Below are 23998 nucleotides of genomic sequence, written 5' to 3'. Positions count from 1 at the left end.
CATTATGTTACTGGTTCGGCCCACTTGAGATCAGATCGGTTGAATATGGCCCCTGAACCAAAATGAGTTCGACACCCCTGCTCTAACGTGCTGTCCCTCTGATGGAGTCTTTCTTAATCCTATCCATCCTGCTCACTCCCAAAGAGAACCTCATCATCTTCATCTACCTCCAGCTCTGCTTCCTGTCTTTTCATCACTGTCTCTAGACTGAACAACATGCCTGCTCTCAACACAGTTTGGGACAGCTTTCCTTTCATTTGAGCTCATTGACACTTTTCTCCACCCATTCCAACCTACCTACACTCGCTTTATCTCTTTTCCCTGTAACCTCTTTTGGGTTCCTCTCATTCACACACTTGTGGACTCCGTCTTACTGCTTCTAACCTTCATTCTTCTCTTTTCCAGGAAACCTAAATAAAACATGTGATGACTGCAAAAAAATGAGTGCCCAGTGTGTGGAACACTTTGAATTTTACTAAGACGTGACCATACAATGTGGTATAATTTGTATTATTTTGATGTGGAAAAACTGGGCATAAACTCAAATGTGAATGGGTGTATTTTTGTTTGTACACATATTTAATTTACGCTTGATTATCTTTCAAAGAAAGGAAGGCATCTGGAAAACTTCACTGCACTGTGCAGTATTGATCTGAGTCATACTGGTTGAATTTTTGTTCTGTTCTGGATCAATTTTAAGACAGTAAATCGGTTCAAAATGAACCAAAATCCTATTAGCAATTTGTGATATGAATTGAATTGTTAAAATGAAGCGTTATAATAAGGTTTCCTATGTTGTTGACTGAATAGACCAGTGTGCAGATCAGAACAGATGCATCCTGACAGCTCCATGACACCATGAATGATTTCTGTCATCCCAAAAGGAGAAAGAGGGGAAAAAACATGCATCCATATAAAAATATATACCAAAAATAAAAAAAATATTCTTTTGATGAAATGATATTAAAATCATGATCTGTTTGCAGCAGCTCTCCCCCGTTTCACCCCAGTAAACCCGCAGAGAAAAGCTGCTCTGTTGCATTGTGTGACTGTGTCCCCTGTACAGCAGACTGGTGCGTTGCACATTCCGTGCATGCTCGCATTCATGGCAGCATTGAGTAGGGGGATGGAAGGAAGAGGAGGGAGGAGTTAGTTCCCTGAAAACGGAGGCTTTACGCTCCGGTTTTCCTCCGGCTGCGACAGGAGGTGAGAGGAGAAGAAGGGAACCCCACCCTCCTATACAAGTAAGTCCCGTTCTATTAGAAGCATTTATTTCAAGGAATAAATAAGATGTTTAATTGTTTCTTATGTGTACATGTTCTGACATTTATTTCTCTTCATTTTGTAATTTTACGCACACGTGGAAAGAGCTCGGATATTGTTTAGTGAAGTTGCGCAACATTTGCTCTTGGGATGCATTTTTTATTTTTTATTTTTTCAAGGAAACTTGAGTTTTTTCCAGTCTATTTTTCTTTTACTCTGAAATGATCTACAAGTGAATGGCCACGTGTATGAACGCGTGAGCCCAAACTGCGTTTAAAAGAGGAACCGTGCGTTTTTTTCCTCCAGCATTTCACGTGCAGAGCTCAGTACTGCGTTCAGGGAACGCCAAAGTAAAGGTTAAAGTCTCGGCGCTCTGCCTTTGGTGACACAGCTCCTAACCCCCAGCCAGTTGCCATGCAACTAAAACTCCAAATCAAAAGGGATTACTTCAACCACCGTGGGTCTTTCACAGTTACATTATTTTCTGCAGAGAGGGTCTTTTCCAGACTGCTTTCTCACAGTGGGGGCTTATTTAGGATTCAAGCTGTGCTCTTTGCTCTTTTTATCTAGCTGGAGATTTAAAAAAGCAGTCTTTTCAAGAAGTTGGCTGCAGATAATAAAGGTGTCCCCATGTTGACCTGCATGAACCAGCAGCTGGAAAATGTATGCAGATATTGTATATTGCATCATCGGGGGAGTGTATTGGCAAGAGTCTGCTGATACAATGCATATCGCGATACACATCTCACTATATCACAATACAATACACATCATGATATATCCCAAGACTGTATCAGGACGAATTCCTCCATTTTTTTAGAGTATGACAGACAGAAATAGAATCTGTTGCTATGAAGTTCAGTACGACTTTCGTGTCCGTGAATGATGTGCTTTCCTGTTTCACTCGTTCTTCTCTGAACCTGCCACGTTTTATATGATACTGACAGCAACGTGGCACAGCGTTTTACTTTAGTACCAATCCCAAGTCAAAACTAGTACATGTCTCATGACAACAAAAACTCCTAGGCTGACTAAACATTTAACACACGCTAGTCGCCGCGAGATCTTGTTGTTTTGGTCAATGGTGTAGAGCTGCTTTGTGCTGTGCTTCCAACTAGTGGTCTGTGGTTTAGATGTAACATAAAAGTCAGACGTGGAACTACGTTTGCTCATAAATAATTCAATAAAAATCATCTTGTAAACATTTAAAATTGATACAAGCGTTGGCAAGTGAAATATTGCGATATATCGCCAAATCGATTCTCCCTACACCCCTAGTAAACATCCATCAATGCAACCATAAAAGCAATGTAGAAGTTTGTGTTGGGAAGGGGATCCAACATAAAACTGAATCAGTTGTGTAAATTATTAAGCGAACCTTTATCCCGGATCGGTCAGTCCAGGTTATCAACAACCTGAACTAAAGGGTTCTGGTGGACTTACTACTTTCTTAGAAGGCACAAATCACTTTACAGTCTGTTGAAGTCGTTCTCCTGAACACCTCCCCGAGTTGGTTAATGAGGAAAAGAGCAACAAACACAGGTCAAAATTACCTTTTTAATAAACGATTGGATCAATGTTTCACAGAGTTCTGGGTGGTGACAGCACCACTATACGACCACACCATGTGTTCAAACATAGAAGTTTATATACAGAACTGGTTGTTCCCTGGTCACCCAACACACAAAGAAACACCTGGTCATACAACTGGTCACAAGACTACCCTCCCAGTCCCCAAGTCATTGGCAGCCAACCCAAAGTTGTTATGTGGTCATGCTTCTACTTTATCCTGTCTGACTGGTCTCATTATCTATTTCTCCTTTGGGTCTATCTGGTATGATCTACCAGTAAAGCTCTCAGTAGTCTTCCAGTAGAATTCCTAGTGCTCTAACAGCTAAATTCCATCCCTCTGTCTCTGACACAAGACTAGGTCACATCCAGTTTTTCCTCTGTTAAACAAGCTTATATATTCCCCAACAAACCCTTACAAATGAGTAAATATTTTGCACCATCTTAATGTTAAAAACAGATTTTATTCTTTCAAGTCACAGTCCCATTAACCCAAACACAGGGACGAATGCACCATTACGCCTTTGCCTGGGGTAGGTGATTTCCTGGAGTCCCCCAGCTGGCATGTATTGTGATACCCTAGCTGGGTATCGCAGTACATATCATGTTGCCTGACTCTTACTAATACACACCCCTAATTTACAATCCCTTAAAGTGGACTAGTAAAGAAGTTATTCAATTGACTTTTTTATGATTAATACAACTGCTGCAGAGGGCCCCCATGGTATTGTTCACCTGGAGCCTCCAAACTACTAAGTCTGCCACTGCCTACACACACATTCAAAAAGGGTGGCAGCTCTGTTGTCGAACACTGGCACGAACCTATAACCATTAAACCCAGTGTGGAGTTTAGTGTCTTTCCCAAGAACACAGTTCAGTTCCCAAGACAGGAACTTCTGATCAGAGGTTGACTGCTCTACTTCTGCACCAAGGTTGTGGGGTGGCTTTGGAGAAAGTAGACTACTGTTGGCTCAAGAAGGACAGAAGAGCAGGGAGGAGTGTTTCTGGGCAGAGAGAGAAGTTAGGAAACATATGGAGACTAGGTTGAGGTCAGAAGTGGACATCTGTTAGCTATAGTCTAGTTTTCATGCAATGAAAGGGAACTACATATGTAATATTTTCTTTCAGGATTCTTCTGAAGAAGAACAGAGAAGGTCAGAATGAGCTTCATATGTAGTGTCTTTGTTGATCTAGAAAAAGTCTATGATGGGATACGGAGAGAGAATCTTTGGTTTGTATGATGAAATCTGGAGCATACGAGTCATTCAGGACATCTATGAGAGCTGGAAGACAGTGATGAGATGTGCTGTTGGTGAAGCAAAAGAGTTCTTGGTGGAGGTGGGCCTTTGAGCTCTTTCTTGTTTGTTGTTGTGATGAACAGATTGACAAATGAAGTTAGACAGGAATCTGTGTGGATCTTGATGTTTGCAGATGACATTGTAATCTGTAGTGAGAGCAGGTAGAGGAACATCAAGAAAGGTGGAGGTTTGCCATGGATTGGAGTGGAATTAAGGTCAACTCCAGCAAGACAGAGTATCTGTGTGTAAATGAGAGGAACTCAAGCGATATAGTGAGATTACAGGGAGCATAGGTGGATAAGATTGAGGACTTTTAAGTATCTAGGGCAGGGATAAGCAACTCCAGACCTCGAGGGCTGCTGAGTGATTTCCAGATATCCAAGCTCTACTCATGACTGACTACCTTGTTCAGGTGTGTCCAGCCGATTAGAACATGTCGGAGTAGGGTATTTTGGAAAACATGCAGGAATGTGTCCATCAAGGCCAGAAGTGGCCTATACCTGATCCAGGGTCAACAGAGAGTTTGGAAAAGAGGGGTTTGCAAGCAGGTTGGAATGGGTGGAGGAAAGTTTCAGGTGACATTGAGAATGAAAGGAAAGGTGTAGATGACTGAGATAGAGACAGGAGGATGATGATGTCTAAGATTAAGAAGGACAGCTCTGACAGCTCATCGGAGGGAGAGCTTATGTTGGAAGTTTGTGATTAAGATTAAAGTGGTTTGTACATCTTCAGAGGAGAGACGATGATAATGTTGATAAAAATGATGCTGAGGTTGGAACTGGCAGGAACAAGGCCTGACAGTCTTTGGTGTTGGATTGAGATGGATTATTCACCATGACGATCCCTAAAGAGAGCAGCTGAAAGATAATGAAGAAGAAGAGGGTGAATACCCATCTCATTAAAATGACACAAAGAAGACGCTGAATAAGAGGAGAGCTTTTTGATCTGTCATGCACCATTGTTGCGTATTCATCGGAGGTCTTCATTGATGTGTTGCAGGATGTTGCTGACTCTTCTTTACAGTTGCACTGGTGGAGCAGCTGTCCTGTACGCTCTGTACAGATGGATCATCCCCTTCATTGTTCAGTATCACGCGGGACTGGCGCTCATCTGGCATGACCAGATTGTGGAGGGAATGCTGGACATGCTGACGCGAAGCACTCGTCCTCAGGTTTGCCGTAAATCTACAATAATATCTCAGCAACTAATAAAGGGCTTCAGTTCCTCTGCAAACCTTTAGATCTAAACAGCTACTCGAGTAGCTTTCGAGTAGTAGAAAGATCCACAAATTGTAGGAAATGCTAAAGAAATGCTCACGCTCCAGCTGTACCCGGGCCTTAGAAAATATTATGCTGACCCGTTGCTCCTGTGTATCCCTGCACAGCAGGTGGATTCTCACATATCTTACAAAACACCATTTGTGGCCAAAACAAGTAAAAGAGCTGCAAATATTTTTGATTTCCTGGAGTTTTGACACAAAAGACACCTTTAGACGATCTACAACCCTGTTATGAAAGAGAAAGATGCTATCTTTTTGATTACTTTCTGGGCAGCACTACTGGCAATATTTTGCTTTTCTTGTGTTTGATATTTGCTCATAAAATTGCAATTTGCAACCAATGCTGTGAGACTTTTGGGAGACATATCTTTTCAACGTTACATTTTTGTTATTTGCTCTGTGCACAGTTTGAATGTTAATTCAATCCAGGATCGAAATATGAGTTTACTGATAGAACAGGCTCATCAAAGGTACACAGTTTAAGACCTCAGTCCTGACAATTTGTGTATTGCCAATATGCCAAAATGTTCACATAAATCAGAGCTTTGTAACTATTTTTTAACTAATCAAACAACTGAGATATTTATTTCCCATTTTTGGTGAAACTGAATGAAAAGCGTTTTAAAACTTTCAAGAAACTTTGCAGGAGAAATAAATCACTGCACGAGGATGCATCCACATCTACTTTAGCTTTGAGAAAAAAAATCTGTCACAAGAAGGAATGTGTTAAAAACATAGACTGTATATAAAATAACTGGACAGAGCAAGCCCCCCTACTTCCGTGTTCCATATAGGAAGTACCACTGGGTTGCAAAAAGGCCAAAGTCCCATTGACTTACATTGAGAAACAGACAGTTATTTCTCAGTCATTTTATATGTCAGAATAATCATTCTTCCTCTGCTGCTTTCTGCTTAACTTCTTTTTTCTAATCCAAATTTTTTTTAAAGATTTTTTTCCATTATCACAAGTTATTAGAGTTATAAATTGACCAATCAGATGGCTCAATAAGCGTTTGTGGGTCTGACGTCGAACGTCTGGGGGGTTTGATTGACAGATGACGGGTAGCCAATGGGAGCAGACTTCATCAATGGGTCCGTGAAGACCTTTTAACACCTACTTTACAATTCAACAATGTACCAATCATTGTCCTACTGTTGTTTTCCTCAATGGAATGTACCGATGCAGCAGTTTAAAACAACAAGAGGAGCATGCTGTCGACATTTTTAGATGAGGATTTACTCTGTAGAAATAGATTTCACTCTGAGGTTATGTGCTTTGGACTTTTTTGTTTGTTTAACGTTCGTTTTTCTTTATTTCACTGTTTTGATTGTAGCTTATAAATTATAAGTTGCGTATCATACGGAATGGTACAGCTCCTCCATAAAATCACCAACCAAAGTTTAATCTTCGCCGCACTTTTCCAGCTTCAGCCTGAATTAGACGCAGCCGTCTGAGGAGCGCGAGACAAACTTGAAAGGACCTGGTCGTATTTTCAAACAGAAAAAAGATCCAGCTGTTCACTTGTTAGGATGGTTATTTATTTTAAATACCGCTGAACGCGCTTCTCACGTGCATCTGATCAGACTGTAACCTGGCCGCGAATGACAACTGAAAAGCTGCGGCGCGCGCGAGAGGGACACGCGCATTTCTCCAGCGGCGTCACCCAAATGCTCCTTTTATCTCGACAAAAAGGAATAAATGTAAGTAAATCCAAAAGGACCGCTGACAGAATCAAATGTTGGAATGGTTCTTCCTCAAAGGCTTTAACAATGACTTGTACAATCAGCCCAGTCTCAGTAAAATGCGTACATATGCCACGATTTGGGAAATACCGTGTTTTTGCGTGCATATAATACTCGCGGTCCTAAACGTGTTAAAATGTGTTTTTTCCACGTTTGACACGTCCCCTGGTGGAGGCGTGAGCATCACAGACAGCCCCGCAAACAAACAATTTGCTTTTCTAACCCTAACCATAACCGTAATCCTAACCTTAACCAGGAACGACGTCATTTAGAAAAGAGCCGGAGGATTTCTGACCACGTGATCAAAACGAAACCTAGAAAGCCATTCTCCCGAGCCGCCGTTATTGAAGGTGGTCGGTCTCGTGGTCGAGGCGTGGAAAGAGGCAGACGGTTGCAATAAACTCACTCCTAATTGGCGACAGTACTTCCTGTAGATTCCATGACTCAGCTATGACTCAGACCAATCGCTGAAGATTGTTTGCAAATGGCGGTATCCGTTTCAGGAATTGACGGTGAAAGCGGCGGCCTACTTTCGCGAGGAGAGGAAGTAATGCATTTCCAATGGGGGACCTCAGTGCTCGCTTTGTCCATTATTTTTACAGTCTATGGTTCGAAATCCCTTCTGGTCATTTTTTAAAGAGTGAAGAGAGTCGTCAACAGATGATACTCCATAAAATACATGTTAAAAGTTAGATTTTAATCTCTAAAATGGGTTTCCAATGTATTTTTACTAGAAAGCAACTTTTTAAAACAAATTGTACTCTAGTCGTGGATTTGTTGGGATCAAAGCAATTTTTGATTTAGTGTCAATGGTGGATGAAGCTCTAGAAGTTGAACAGCTGATTGCCAAGTGGTGGATGAGGGTTCAAATCTGTCTTAAAAGTTTCTGACACCTGAATTTACTTGGTTTTCTAATGTAAAATAAAACAAGCCCCCAAATTAGTCCAAATTTAACTGCTATTTGACTGATATTCCAACAAAAAAGACAAAACATAAAATGTTAGTTTTCTTCAGTCTCCAGTTTTAGCAAATGCCATGCATGCAGAGTGTAGTTGGATGTATTGATGGCAGCAAATGTCACATCAGCTTTATGTTTTTTGCAGCAAACATTTTCCCACTTCAGCTCACCGTTTGTCTGAAATAAGCTCAGGCTGCAGGCATGGCTGCAGGTCTTTCTGGATGTCAGTAGATGCAGTTCTGACGAGTTGTTTCTTGCATTTGTGGTTTGAGTGATCGCTGAGTTCAGTGATTAGATATTATAGAAGTATTGTGAAATCTCTACAGTAAGTTGCAGCTTAAAAATGAAAATTCCAAGGCCCTAGTATGTGTATTATAACTGTGCTGCACATGATGCTGATCTAATACTCCTGACAGGTTCCTAACCAAGTTTCAGACTTTGCTCCAGTCTGTATCACACAAACACAAAGCATATTTTACATTTGTATCCTAGAAGAACAGAAATGATAACAGAAAAAAGCTACTTTTTAAAAATAGTTTTGGCTCCTTCCTAGAATCCAGCTTTGGTGCTTGGATCCTGCTCGTCCTGGACTATGTTTTTTTTTTTTTCTGTTGGGGACCTCCGCCTCTCATCCTCCTCAGACTGTGTGGTCCTTTTCTGTGCTTTGTCCTGGGTTGGCATCTGACCTGCTTGGAGTATCTAGCAAGGACCGCCTACGGGGTTTGGGTTCACCTTTGGGGTTGAATGCTCCTCTGTTTGCTTCTCGGTACATAGGGGTGTAATTGTGGGACTTACCTAGTTCCGTCAATAGATATTTAGTTATTAGAGTTTGTGCACAAAAATCCCCATTTTGCTAAAGACTTAAGATTTATCAGACCAAGACAAGAGAAAATACCTAAATGGTTTTAGAGCCCTGTCACTTAAGTAGAATCAGAAATTTTAATCAAAGCTTTGCAGAAAATTTTGTAAGTTCCTTGCTAAGTAGGAGAACGTGGCCTGTGTATTATCTTGGTGGTTGTGGTTGGGAGTGGCGCCCCAGACGTGCCTGATCTTGTCTGATCTCAGGAACCGTGCAGGATTGAGTCTACAAACCCCCATTAGAATAAAACAGAAATTAATAGAATATATTATGCTTGATTATTTTTTTCTTAAAAAACAAATGGTTTAATAGGCTAACTGTAAAAGATTAAATTCAGTATTGATTAAATGGTTTAACATTTTTATTAAAATTTCTTTCTTTTTTGTTTTGTAAATATTTCTATGACTGAAGAAGGACTTTTGGGGGTTATTGCATGCATATTTCAAAGGTAATAAATAACAAAAAACCCTAAACTTCAGACATTTTTTGCATTTTTGGCCAAACATTGTTTCACTGAAGCAGACTCAAAAGGATCAAAGTTTAAACATTCAGAGTCAGCTGACTCTTTAAAAGGTTCAAAACAACCAACCAGCTTGATTTCTGGGTTTCTAAACTGACCCAAAATGCACTTTAGCACTTGTTGATTAAATCTCCTAAAGGAAATCCCTGCCTTTTTTGTCTCAATGTTGAACATAAATATAGATTTTTTTTCCCTTTCCAGAGAAAATGAATGTTCTTATTAAAAAAGTTAAACTGATCTTCCTAATAGTTCCTATCACATAAATTATATCTAAATATAAACAAGTCAAGCTGGAGTAAAAATATAATATTTATCCAAAAAAATCCACTCAGTATAGCAAAAGTTTCAAAAACATTATTTTTGCTTGTGTGGATTGATGAAATCTGGGCTTTAAAGAACACATTGAATATGTATGTAAGAAAATGATAAAGTCTATAGGAATTTTTTCTAAAAAATGACACAACAAAAATGCCTTTTAACTTTGTAATATCTGGTTTATCACTAATTGTCCTATTATAACATCATTTGGGGGTGTATTTGCAGAACTCACTTACACTAAATCCTTAATTCTTTTACAAAAAATTAAATTATCAGAATTATAATGTACTCAAAATGGAATGCAACCACTGCTCCATTATTCAATAATCTGATATTCCTGAACATCAATACATTGTTCACCTGTAAATTTGCATTCCATGTTCTTTATAATTTCAGTTCCGTGTAAATAACTATTCTGCCTTTAATCACCAAATCCACCACTTTTCAACCAGACAGGCTCCAAAATTACATCTACCACTAAACAAACACAACTGAGAACAATTTTCAATACAATTATCAAAATACTTACTGTTGTATTGTCATTAAAGTACATACCGTATGGATCTATAAAATGGGCAGTAAAAAAATGAAGACATTTTTTCTTTATTTGATAGTATTACTTTCGTTGTGTTTTTTTATTTCTTTCGTTTATCTGTGGGTGGGAGTCTTCCTCCACTTCCCTTCACATGACCTTGTTTTTACACAAACATATGTATAATTTTATGCTTTTTTGTATACTATTAGCATGTATGTTTCTTTTATTTGTGCTAAATAAATAAATACAAATAAGTATTAAAAAATCGTCATATTAGTTGTAAAACAATCAGACTGGATTTAAACAGTTTTTTTACATTCAGGAGGGCAACGTTTCTTTTATTCCAGTAAGCTATTTTATGTTGTAACATTTTTCCATTTAATGAAAGAATCCAAATAGACCATTTGTTATCTGAAGGAGTGTTTTTACCCCAAATGTTGTAGTGTGTAATTTTAACTGGATCATTTCCAGCTTTCTAAAACAATCTTGTCTTTCATCAGCGGCTTCTGGCTGCAGTACAGAAAAACGCCACTAGAGGGGACCCTCGCAGCGTGGTCAGCGCTATCGATCAGTTCTGCAGACAGAAGGAATGGGCCATGAATGTGGGGGATGAAAAAGGTACTTATTAGTTGATAGCATTTCCTCCACATGAACATGCTTTCACCTGATGAAGTTTTTTTTTTTTGACTGCAGGTTGCATTCTGGACTCTGTAGTGTCTGAGACAAACCCCACCACTGTGCTGGAGCTGGGGACCTACTGTGCCTACTCCACAGTGCGCATTGCCAGTCTGCTGCCACCACACAGCAAACTCATAACTCTTGAGTTTAATCCAGACTATGCTAAGATCGCTCGGCAGGTTATTGCATGGGCAGGGCTGCAGGATAAGGTAAAATATTAGGAAATAAGTTGTGTATGTATGGAAAAAATTATCTACAACTATAAACTGCTCTTTTTTATCAGATTAATTTAGTCGAAGGAGCGTCTGGAGACTTGATCCCCAAAATGAAGGAGATGTTTGGGGTGAACACATTTGATTTGGTTTTCTTGGATCATTGGAAAGACCGCTATCTTCCTGACACGAAGCTGTTGGAGGTGAGTTGGTGTCGGATCGAACGCCTGGTTTTCCTCCGCCGTCATGCTCACCTGGCTTTCTTCAACTTTTCAGAAGTGTGGCCTCCTGAGGAAAGGCACCATCTTGCTGGCAGACAACGTCATCTGCCCGGGAACTCCAGATTACCTGGAGTACATTCGGAACAGCCCTCAGTATGAAAGCCGGTACTTCAAATCTCACCTGGAGTACACGAAAGTAGAGGACGGCTTAGAGAAATCTGTCTTCTTGGGATGAAATAAGTTTTTCTAGTAGCTTGAAATAATAAAAAAGAAAAGAATTGGGAAAGAAAAACTGTTGTTACCTGTTTTTATTCCGAAAACGGGATGCGCTCAGATCGCTCGTCATCCAAGCTTATAATTGACAGATGAGCTGCAAACTGATCTCAGGAAATCTGATCCTTTTAGCTGATGTGTTGCAGAATTTCGGTTTTGTTGGTTGATTTTCTCCACCATTGTGTCCGTGTTGACGGGATTGTGAGAGTGAGGTTGGTGTGTTGATGGTAGAGAGAGGGAAGAATCAAATTGCTGCTCCTCTAATCTCTCAAAGTGACAGAGCGGAGCCGTTCAGCATTTGCTTCAGCTGTATTAAAAATAAAAAAAAGAGGACGGGCCGGTCCACCTTTCTTCACAGACGCCTGCATGATAATCCCAATCTGAGGCCATTAGTGCGCTGAGAGAGTGAGCAAGGGTTCACCAGAGAGAGGCAGACCCGGCGAGGAGGGAGGGAGGGGACAGATGAGAAGGAGCCACAGAGAGGGAGAGCTTTTAAGGGATTTGGCAGTGATTTGTGGAATCTCACTGCTGTAATGTTGCACTTCTCCCTGGCTCTGCCACAAAACCCAGACAGCCGAAAGCCCTTTCTTTGCATTTGATCTTTAGATTTTTTTATTTTAATTTTTACTCAAACCGTCATTTGTACGGAGTTCAGCTTATTTCCGATGCTGAACAGGAGACTCTTTGGGATGACTGAAGATTTACTTCAGGAGCTGGACTTCAAATAAATGCAGACATTTAGGACAATAGTTGGAGGAGCTCCTGTGACGAGGGGGTGAAAACCAGAGCGATCCATGAAGAATGGGCAGGTAAGACTTCATAGCTTTCAAGGGATTACGTCTGCAACAGTTGTGCAGCGTTTTCTTTTTTTTTTTTCCTCAACACATTTTCAAAGATGCTCCACACGTTTTAACAAAAAAGAAAAAATGATCAACATTTTTTGTTTTATCGAGTATTTTCCAACAGCTGGATAGAAACCGGTGGTCCTGTCTGCAGATAAAATTAACCCACTCCAGCTTCTGGAGCATGAAGTACTGCGACAGTTTACGTGATGTTTTTTGTTTTGCAAAATTAATAATGTTTTTCCATCCCTGGCTCTCAGCTCTGCATGGTAAAAGCTTCCAGCGTTCAGCCCGTGTCATCCCTGCAGGATGTCTGAAAACTCTTCATTGAAAAAAAGGCAGATTTTGTTTTCTTCACCTTCAGCTTTATAAGTTGGCAAAATTTTTTTTTCGTGGAATTTGAACATTTAGATGTGTCTTAATTTGCTGAAAGGAACAAAGGTCTCTAATCTTTCTCATCATTTCTTTGCTCATATCTCTTGTTCTTATTGTCAGAGACATTTACCTAAAGGGAAAAAAAAGTGTCAGTAAAAAATTGAATTTAAGAGTCTTCACAGATTCTTTTCTGAATTTCAAGGCTCAGTTTGGTGACAACACTACTATTACTGAGTTTAAATAAAAGTTATCTCACAATTTATCTGATTTATTGTTTTTTTTTTATTATTATTATTATTAATTGAGCAAGTTGGAAAGTATAATAATTCTTCACAGATTGAAAAAATTCTTACAGTCTTAAAAAGTCTTAAAAGCATTACATGTGGAAATAATGCCTATAAACGCTTTAAAAAAATCTTAAATTTTGAGCCTTAAAAATTGTTGTTTTTTATGTTTTTCCCATTTTTTTTTTTTTGTATTTCACTTTCAAAAGTACGGTTTTGTTTGTTTAAGAAATTATTGTTCTGAAATTCAAGGACTTCCTCTGTCTTTGTTCGTATGGCTGGTAAATCGAGAAATTTGCCTTAATTTTAGATACGCACGCATGGTATTATAAAAGTCTTAAAAATTCTTAAATTTAACTTAAAAAAGCTTCTAGGAGCCCTGACTGGTTTCCACAGAATGATTCAGCCATGACCATACTGGTTTACCAGCTAGTTAAAAATGTGATTAATGAGATCTGTGGACCAGAATGCTTCACAAAAAAGAAAAAAACTTCAAACAAATCAAAATGATGTACATTTTTAACCACCCAAGTTCTTGTAAAACATACAAATAGTACAAATAAGTCCAGATAATTCCAATAAGTCAAGATTTGTCTTAACATTATCTTAATGATAATTGTGAAAATATGAGCGACAGAAACAGATTTCATGTAGGAGTTTTGAATGTAATTTCTGAGGAAACAGATGTGACTGCAGAGAGAAAAACATTTTTCCAAATGGAAGAATAACAAGAAAACAGAACGAGTTAGAAAAACTACCTGCTATGATTGGTTGGAATCTGAGAGGAAAGCAGAGACACTGAGGCAAAAACACTGGAACATCTGCAACTCTACAAAAATAAATAAATAAATAAATACATGTCACAGTAAAAGTATGACAAAGAAAGCTAAATATCTACAGTAGGAAGGTGAGAAAAAAGTTACACTAATAAGATGCTTGGGATCTAAACTGTATATCAGCTCAATTAATGATAATGTTTTTACAAAGTTCTTGAGCACTGTTAGTAAGTCAAAGATATTTTCAGAGAGACTTTCTCAATCAAGACGGCTTCTTTTATCTGTAGTTTATGTAATAATAATACAATTAATAAAAATCAGCTCTCTTGACCCTTGTGCTCTCTTATGGGGTCCAGATGACCCCACCCTTACAATGATGTGTGTGATTCTCCCATGACAAACAAGGAGAGGATTTTAGGTCTGCCATGGACACCAGTGAAGATAAAAAATTTCAAGTTCAACACACTCTTTTAAGCCTGCCCCACTTTTAATGAAAACATGCCAACGATAGCACAAGGGTTAAAAGTTTATTTTAGAATTGAGAAACCCTCTTGAACAAGAGGTGAAATGTCTTCAACTAATAACTGAGCACAGATGACCCTAAAAAAGGTTTTCTGCTTTGGAGCTATCCTGGATGAATGAGCATCACAGAAAAGCACAGCTGATGTGTTGGCAGAGTCACCCAGGCTGACCTCAACAATTTCAAAAAAGACGATTTTAAGTCAGGTTTTGTTAGCCAAAGGCGCAGGATTCTCTTCTAGCCATTCTGTCTTCCTCTGAAACTGTCCTGTGTAAGGTCACGGGGATACAGGAGTCTGCAGCCACCTACTGCCAAGTGAAGGCGGGTGAAACTCTGGTCATTTTTCCTTTTATTTTGAGATGTTATTAATATGTTTTTTATAAAACACTTTCTTTAGGAAACATGACACTGTGAGGTCTTTCAGATAAAATGGATCTCTTTTGCTTAAAGTTTGAAATCAATTCTGCTTTAAATAAACAGCCAAGGAAGAGAAGCTAAAAATTTTAACCATTTTTTTTAACCAAAAATCTCAGTATTTTGGAGTCTAACCTTGAGTTAAAAAATGCAAAGAACTGATTTGACTGCATCACCTGGATGGAGATCATTTCTGATTTTCAAAGTATTAAGGAGATGAAGAAAGTAAAAAAAAACTTGAATTACATGACCAAATAATTACTAAGTATGCTGTTACTAACCAAAACCAAAAAGACTGTTGTTTTTTTAGACATATTTAAAGCAGCAGGTGTTTATTAGAAATTTGCCTCTGTTGGCATGGAAGTTCTCCGGCTCTAATTTCCCATCAGCCCTTTATTTACTCTGCCTCTCAATAACTTATCGCACCTCACAAGCCCGAGCTAGCATTAGCTTAGCTAAAATGGAGAGCAATATGCGAGCTATCCAGCCGCACAGTTTGATCCAGATGGAAGGAGTCGAGGAAAATGAAGACGTTAATGGATCTATTTGTCTGTAATTGATGCATCAGAATTGTGGTGGAGAAGGGAGACTTTGACAGTTGTTACATCACAAATCTTAGCTTTATTAAACCAACAAAACACAACTTGAATAAAGAAATACTCAGAAATGCAGTTTTAACCTTTAATTATTATATATGTGTCCTCCACTATGAGAGAAATGCTACAAGAACATGTTAAAAACACATTTTTTATTGATGTGGTTCTTCAAGTCTTTAAAGAGGTTTATTTCTTTAATCACACAGCGCTTACTACAATTGCTACAACTTTTGTCATGTTAAAGCAACTTTAGATTTAAATTAATATGAAAGAGTCTAAATTCTGGTGGTTTTGCTATTCTACTGTACCTTAAAAGATGGAGGATGCACCAAAGCTCAGCTGTAGTACATTTAGCAAATTTACAAAATACCTTTACGCTTATAATTTTGAATAACTGAGGAGTTATGTGAAAAAAAACTAAAATAATGTAAGTTGTAGTGCAAAAATGGACACACATCTAAACTCTTCTCTCACTGCTACAACCACAAAAGTGTTCTGCAGCCTATAAATATTTCAAGAGACAATGTCTCAGGGATTTTTGGGGAGAAAAAAACAGAAACAAAGGAAGAGCAAAGCGTTCCTTCTTTTGTGGGAATATTTGGAGTTTAACATCTGCAAAAATGGAATACAACTGGAAAAAACAGAAGTGAATTTGTGGTGAGTTAGCAGCCTGTCTCTGCTTTTTCAGGTGTCAAAGGTAGAGGCAGCGGCCTGGAGATGTCAGAACCTCTGCTGGACAGCATCATGTCACCAGAGGCGCCTTCTCGCCCTTTATCCCTCTGGATCGGTGTCTCATTGATATACCAGACATGGCTTCAGCTGTTCTGGGTTCTGTCAGTGGGCATCGGTTCTGTCTCCGAAGCCCAACAGGGCACCCAGCCTCAATCCATCAAAATCGAAGGGGACATCACCCTGGGAGGGCTCTTCCCCATGCACTCTCGAGGGCCTGTGGGGGTTCCCTGCGGTGAGATCAAGAGAGAGAAGGGGATCCACAGACTGGAGGCCATGCTGTACGCCCTGGACCAGATCAACAGTGACCCCGACCTGCTGCCCAACATCACTCTTGGGGCCAGGATCCTGGACACCTGCTCCAGGGACACCTACGCCCTGGAGCAGTCTCTCACCTTTGTCCAAGCCCTGATTCAGAAGGACAACTCCGACGTGCGCTGCTCAAACGGAGAGCCTCCCATCATCCCCAAACCCGAGAGGGTGGTCGGAGTGATCGGGGCGTCAGGGAGCTCCGTATCCATCATGGTCGCCAACGTTCTCCGGCTCTTTGCGGTAAGACTTCTATAAATGACCAGGCAAAAATATTTATGGATATCTGTAGAAAGCTTACAGAAAATCTAAATCTGAGGATAAAGATATTGGATACTCTCATGATTTAGTGGAACATTTCTAAGTTAAAGCATTTTACATGAGAAAACAATCTTTTAAAGGTTTTCTGTCTGATTGAATCCATGTGCTTATTTTGTTAGGTTAAGATAGCTCGGTTGCCTTAATTATTAAACACACCTTTAAATGTTCCCAATAAAATCTCATTGAGGCACTTAAGTCATCATCCTGCTGCTCATCAGGAACGACGACACATGTGGGTCAGTTGTCATCAATGGCCTCTGCAGGCTAATCCGCGTCGTGTGTACGCTTGGTTTTGTTCAGTTGACTGGCCTCTGAGAAGGATTTGACATTACACTGGTGTACACCATCAACTACTGCTAATTCATTTCAACTTATCCGACCAGGTCTGGAAACCTTTTCAAATTGGACTTGTTGCACCGCTCCTTTGGTGAGCCTGCTGAGTTAAGAATCAAGAAGAGGCAGCTTGCAAACAAGGCAGATGTTAACTACAGAATTATGCATCACAACCTCCACTAAGCTCCTCTCAGCAGCTCGGGGACCGGGGCTGAAAATAGAGCATCAGGACGGCAGGATGACGTCGCTTCTGGGATAAGAGAAACTTATGACCTGGGGAGAGTAGATTTAGCTAAATGATGTTCTTGCTCCCGTCGTCCATATGTGCATTTCTCTTAACTGCAGTTAGTCTGATGCTCGCTATACGTTGAGTATTGGTTCTTAGTCTGGAGACACTCAAATCGAACATTTGGTTATGTTTCATAGCAGCCAAAACTTCCATTTAATTTAGTTTGTGCAAATAAATGCTGCACCAAATGAAACTAGTCACTCAAGAACAGTGTTGTCATTGATCATCACACAGAGACTCCTGCAGGATTAATTTAGAGGATTATTTGCATATTTGTCTGAAAATATTTGCATCTCGATACAGAAGTAGAAACTCCCAGTTCCTGGCAGGTCTGGAACCTACCGTAAGAATTAAGTTGATGACAGGCGAGCAATTTTCAGCTGCATGTGGCCACCAGAATTAAATATATTGTATGGCTTACAGCTGAGAACTGCTAACCTTTTTCTAGTCTCTCGATCTCTGTCTCCTCTGTGCTTAACATAATTTGCCTAAAATCCCTTTAATCCTTCCAGATAATCTGTGAAATGGTTCTCGCTCCTCTCTCCTTCTCCCTTTTCCACCCCTTGTGTTTACCTTTTCCTCATCATCCCCCGGAGAGGGCTGATGTTAAGCCACACTGGGGCACTGGTATTAGCAGGTTCAGCATAGAGACATAACTGTGTCATTAAAGAAGTAGCACATTAGTAAATTAATCTCCTTGTCCCTTTTTTAGTCTAAACAAAAGCTTTTACAGAGGAACTTTGTTCTGTTTCTCTGTTCAGGAGGTGAAGGCGCTCTGTGAGTAAGTGGTGCATCATCTTTTGACATGCCTCACTGCCTCTGCTTGTCAGTCCTTTCACCTTCTGATTTACGTATTGGCCTAATAATCAGCCGCGTCCTTTGTTTTTCGTCACCGCTGACCCTTTCGCTTCCTCAGATCCCCCAGATCAGCTACGCCTCGACGGCCCCGGAGCTGAGCGACAACAGCCGCTACGAGTTCTTCTCCAGAGTGGTCCCTCCCGACTCCTACCAGGCCCAGGCCATGGTGGACATCGTCAAAGCCATGGGCTGGAACTATGTGTCCACTTTGGCCTCGGAGGGCAACTATGGAGAGAGCGGCGTGGACGCCTTTCTGCAGATCTCCAGAGAAGCAGGTTGGACCAACGTAAATTCACTGCAACAACAATGAGGGATTACTCATCGAGCTGCACCGTTGCTGCTCATTAAAAGGCTGAAACAGGAGTGAGCAATCCTTTAATACTCAAAGATCAAAAGGGAAAATCATCGTATAGGTTTAAAAGCTCCAATGATGTGACTACAGTTCTGATTAAATGTCACTGAAACTAATACATCTGTGGCTGCCAGCACGGGTTTGCAGGTACATTTTGCATAAATGTGGTTTTTAGTCATGAAGTCTAATGAGGCGAACGGTCCAAGAGTTAATGGGAAAGACATAGATTTAGTTTAAACCTTAACATCTGAGGCGTCAATAACGCTTAAATGCAAAATATTCAATATACTGTAACTTTTCAACCGTTAACAACGTCATTCCAGTGGATTTTAAAGGAGAAAAGCGGCTCATTGAGCCGCTTTTCTCCTTTAAAATCCACTGGAATGACATTAGCGATTGAAAGTTACAATAAATCAAAGTGAATAAACACTGGAGCTCTGGTGTTAAAGGGTTAACCTCTTAAGACACCAGCTAATATTTGAGCTAACCTTCTACACATGTAGAGCCCCAGTTAAGCAGAATTAACTGCTGGAGTAATCCAACCCAAAATGTGACCCCCCCCCAGATGTGGACGCCATGTCTTATAGTCCCACTTTTTTGATTGATGGTAAAAATGTTCCCAGTGTTCTTTAATCAATGATTATGCCATTTTTATCCAAAATCAAAACGCTTAGTTTCTGCAGTGCGGCACAAGTTCATCCCCTCTGGGGTGTGGGTGGGACTGTTGCCCGTCCCTAAATTCCCATCATCCCTTTGTTGACAGCATAAAGCCCATCACAACCCCAACATAACATTACTGGTGCAGCAAAATGGCGAGCAACAATGTGGAAGCTGTCCAGTCGTACAGTTTTGAGGCAGATTCCATCTCAGATGAGGAATACAAAGATGTACATGGATCTATTTGTCTGCAAGTGGATGCATCAGAATGGAGCGGAGCTGCGGCAGCTGCGCCACTGCAACACACTTTTTCCAATGGCATTTTTTCATCTTCTCCTGACTTACAACAATTGCAATTTTAAAAAAGAAGAAAAAACTCAGAAAAGCCATTTTCAACTTAAAATGTCTTTATATATGTCCTCCATAATCAGAAAAAGTGTCTCAAAAACATGTTAAAAACACCAAAAACGCCAATTGGAGTGAGTCTTTAAAGGGTTAAGGCAGACAAAATTTGAGCTGAAGTCTATGTGAAACTGTGAACAAGGTTTTGTTTCCTTTTTGGTGTTTTGATTTCACTTTTTAACATACTTGTCAAACTTAAATTACTTTTTATTAGTATTTTCTAGTTATAAAACCTAAAAACAGTCAAAACTTGCCTAGTCTTATGCAAAAAAAAGTAATAAATGTCTTGCTAAATCCTGATAAACTGCGTTAACCAAGTTTAATGCAAGACATTTTTAACTTTGATTTGATTGATTTGGTTAATTTCAAGCACTAATTGCAGACAATACAAGAGAAAAATCAAACTCTTTACAGAAATAATGAAATGAATTGATTAAAAAACGAATACATACTTTGATCGGATTTGATTCATTAAATATCCATCCATCCATCTTCTTAACCGCTTTGTCCCTTTCGGGGTCGCGGGGGTGCCGGAGCCTATCCCGGCCGCTGATGGGCGAAGGCGGGGTTCACCCTGGACAGGTCGCCAGTCTGTCTCAGGGCCATTTATTAAATATAGTTATTATTTACTAAGGTCAAGCATCTTGATTTATTGCTTGAAAAGGAGTGGGAGGAAGTGAATTTATAGAATAACATCCCTACTGAGTGACTTAATTTAACAGTTTTGCATAGTTTTCATAATCGGATTCTGATTAGATCAAGATTTTTTTTCAGGTAGCAAAATGTATGCTTGTTAATTATTGATTATTTTCATTCTTTCATGATTTCAGCAAACAATAAAATGAATCACATGTCGTGTGACACATATGTAATACTCAATGATTATCATCAGAAAACAGTTTCATATTTTTCCAGAAATCATTCCTACACAATGCAGATCAAGTTTTCACATAATAAAATAGTGTATATTGATTATCCTCAGAATTCTTACATCTTTTTTGTAATTATTAATGACTTTAAGTAACCAATATGTAACACATTTATCACATTAACCCATTAATTATTGCTACACATTGCAGATCAAGCAAAGACAATCAATAGCTTATTGTTGTAATTAAAACATCTCAATGTTCATTAACATTATACAGTGTAATAATCATATGTTGCTATTTACAGAGCTTTGATTACACATCCACGTACTTGGAATTTATTCAAACGGCAGTTGATCTTTAACTCCTCTTGTCTTAATTTTGTGAAATTAGAGTTTCTTTGTACATTTTCTTAAATTTTTTGGATATTTGAACATTGTTTGAGCTCATTATTTATCCTGTTCCAAAGTTTAGTGCCACACACAGGCACTTTACTGTGGGGATCAGTGTCCTGCTCAAGGACACTTAATTCACATACATATATGTGTGCAGAGCAGGAACGGAACTTGTGACCTTCCAGTCGGAGGTTGACCGCTCTACCTCAGTCCCTTAGTAAGGCTGAAAGATCTAAGACACCCAAACAAGAGATCCTGGAGCCAATTAAATACATTTTAAAAACAAATGTTCTGGATGTGTATCAGTTTGGAAATAGTTAAAACATATTTAACACATTGTCTGAATAGATCAAATGTTTCAAAAATAACCTCACAGAGACAAAGTATTTTTCAAAAAGCTATTTCATTCATGCTCTAAGTTTCAGAATTTTCATTTTCAGGTTTAACAATGAGTTTCACAGGTTTTGAGAGATATATTTTCTTAAAAAAATCAAATGTTCATCCAAAATCCTCATTTTCTGTCTAACTAAGCTGTCAAAATATATTCTTTTGGATCTTAATAGTCGAAACATATTTGAGAAATGCAAAAATCTGCAGGAGCAAACAGTGTTTCTTCACAAAATTGCCATCGGCAGAACTTACAGAACCTCACAGTTGACCAAAAGCTTTTAGTGCGGTTGAAGTCATGCGCATGAGTTCAACTGCAAAACTGTTGTAGGTGGTGTACTAAAAAAAACAAAAGCACGCAAACCTGTGTTTAGTGCTGCAGCACAAACATTTGCATGCCAGTTTAAGAGCTACAACAGTGCATCCGCTAGACAATGACATGTTAGCACGAGTCTCAGATCTCTTCATGGAACTCCACACTCTTAGTTTTGAATTTTTAATCATCACATTACACAGTCCAGGACCTTCTGATGTGCAGCAAAGCTTTTAGTCACGATACGCCACAGAATGCTTCAAATGCTGAGCAGAGACAATTAACCTTCTATTTTAGATTATTTCATAAATGTTGTAGATCCTAAAAACCCCACCATGGATGATCACGTTTTTTTGGTCCAGGGGGACTGTGCATTGCCCAGTCTATAAGGATCCCCAGAGAACCCAGACCAGGAGAGTTTGAGAAGGTCATCAAGAGACTCATGGAGACTTCCAACGCTCGCGGGGTCATCATCTTTGCCAACGAGGATGACATCAAGTGAGTGGACCTTTCCTGTGCCAGAAATATGTTTACTTAGACAGTGGGATGGACATCTTATGTCATTTCAGGCGGGTGTTGCAAGCTGCAAAAAAAGCCAACCTGACGGGACACTTCCTCTTTGTGGGATCTGACAGCTGGGGGGCCAAAAGCTCCCCCATAGAAAACCAGGAGGAGGTAGCCGAGGGAGCTGTCACCATTCTGCCCAAAAGAGCCTCTATTGACGGTAGGAGAGTGAACTGAATCCAAGATTCGAGTCAAATTCCTTTAGAGATGCGGTTTAAAAACAGTTGAAAACATAAATGTATAAATGGTTACAATACACATATGTAAAAGGATTTGATTTACTTTCTTTACTGTTTAATAATTGCTTTTTTTTATTGTATCTATTTCTTTGTCACACTGATCAGCGTGGGAATTATTGAGTTTTCAAGGAAAGACATTGAATGAGCTTCATAAGCTTCTGGCTATTCCTTTTTTGATTGGTTGTTTCTATTGTATATTGTGTTAACAGTACAAATGGCAAACTAAACTAATAAACATGAGCATGAGCATGGATGTAAGACAGAGATGGATCTTGTGATGTTTTTGATTTTTTTTCTGATTTTACTCTTTGATGTTTTTGTTTCTGTCAAACCCATAAAATGAATCACGAACGCTTCAGGATTCGACCAGTACTTCACTTCCAGATCATTGGAAAACAACAGGAGAAACATCTGGTTTGCTGAATTCTGGGAGGATGACTTTAAGTGCAAGCTAACACGGCCTGGCATAAAGTATGACCCCGGCAGGAGAAAGTGTACAGGTGAGACGGTCATCACACTGACCTCACTGTGGTTTGCCGTGTGCCTTCTAGGGGTGTAATGATATTTGACTTAATTGATGAAGCAATTTATATTTCTATCAATCTGTCTAGGGCTGGGCAATATAGGATTTTTTATTTTACAATGTAGTGACATGATCACATTCTTTCTAATCCTAATTTCTTTTTAAAGATATTTTTTCATTATCGCAAGTTATTCAAGTTATAAACTGACCAATCAGATGCCTTGGTAAAAGCATATGATGCCCTCTGGCCCCGCCTCCAATATTTGATTGACAGATTCCCTTAAGCTGCTTTTCAGTGGGAGGGGTGTGGACTAAGAAAGAGCTGAAACAAGCTACCTTATGATTGGTGACAGAAGTTCTTCTAAAGACCTGACTCAGACTGACTTGGACTAATCGCTGTTGAGGGGCGGCAATCAGTTGCAATATGGCTGTAGATGTATCAGGAAGTGACGGCGAAGGCTCTGGCCTGATTTTGGGGACCTCAACACTTGTTATGTCCAGTTCTTATAAACGTATATGGTTGTGAACTTTGCCCCTGTCTTTATACGTCTTTATGATTTAATGGTCACAAATCAAACTGTCCAATCAAAGAGCAGGTGGCTTCCTGTCATCCCGTCTCGCTGCAGACTTTAGGGTGGATTTCAGTGTTAGCACGACTGAGAGGAATGGACAGTGTTCCCCTGCATATTCGCTTTTTTTTCCCCAAATCCGCAGATTGTGACTCCTCCTGTTTGTCTCAAAAACTCAGATAACTCAAGACGCTTGTGTGAATTTTTTGCGTCCGATGGTGAAGCTGCACAAAATGCTTGAAATTACGACTTAAAATCTCGTAAATTTACAAGAAAAAAATCTGTTAAGTTACAAGAATATAGTTGAATATTTATGGCTTTAAAAGTCATTTTCTTGGTGATTTATGGCCTTTAAT

The 23998-nt window shown here is 39.5% G+C and overlaps 2 protein-coding genes across 2 annotated transcripts in view; both read left to right on the top strand.

The window, feature by feature from the left end:
• Positions 1 to 1027: 1027 nt before the first annotated feature.
• Positions 1028 to 11745, top strand: comtb (catechol-O-methyltransferase b). Its single transcript, XM_024270024.1, has 6 exons — positions 1028 to 1244; positions 5130 to 5301; positions 10843 to 10960; positions 11036 to 11229; positions 11304 to 11435; positions 11509 to 11745. The coding sequence occupies exons 2-6, from the start codon at positions 5131 to 5133 to the stop codon at positions 11686 to 11688; spliced, it is 795 nt and encodes a 264-aa protein (XP_024125792.1). The 5' UTR covers positions 1028 to 1244; position 5130; the 3' UTR covers positions 11689 to 11745.
• Positions 11746 to 11881: 136 nt separating this feature from the next.
• Positions 11882 to 23998, top strand: part of grm6b (glutamate receptor, metabotropic 6b) — a 21145-nt gene continuing 9028 nt past the window's right edge. The window contains exons 1-6 of the mRNA XM_024270022.2: positions 11882 to 12535; positions 16222 to 16814; positions 18431 to 18647; positions 22110 to 22245; positions 22317 to 22471; positions 22910 to 23050. Coding sequence (XP_024125790.1) covers positions 16251 to 16814; positions 18431 to 18647; positions 22110 to 22245; positions 22317 to 22471; positions 22910 to 23050 — 1213 coding nt within the window. The 5' untranslated portion in view covers positions 11882 to 12535; positions 16222 to 16250. The remainder of the gene's footprint in view (positions 12536 to 16221; positions 16815 to 18430; positions 18648 to 22109; positions 22246 to 22316; positions 22472 to 22909; positions 23051 to 23998) is intronic.

The sequence above is a fragment of the Oryzias melastigma genome, linkage group LG5 (genome assembly GCF_002922805.2).
Source record: "Oryzias melastigma strain HK-1 linkage group LG5, ASM292280v2, whole genome shotgun sequence".
Taxonomy (NCBI): Eukaryota; Metazoa; Chordata; class Actinopteri; order Beloniformes; family Adrianichthyidae; genus Oryzias; species Oryzias melastigma.
Note: the sequence above shows the minus strand (reverse complement) of the source record. Positions and strands in the feature narration are given on the sequence as shown.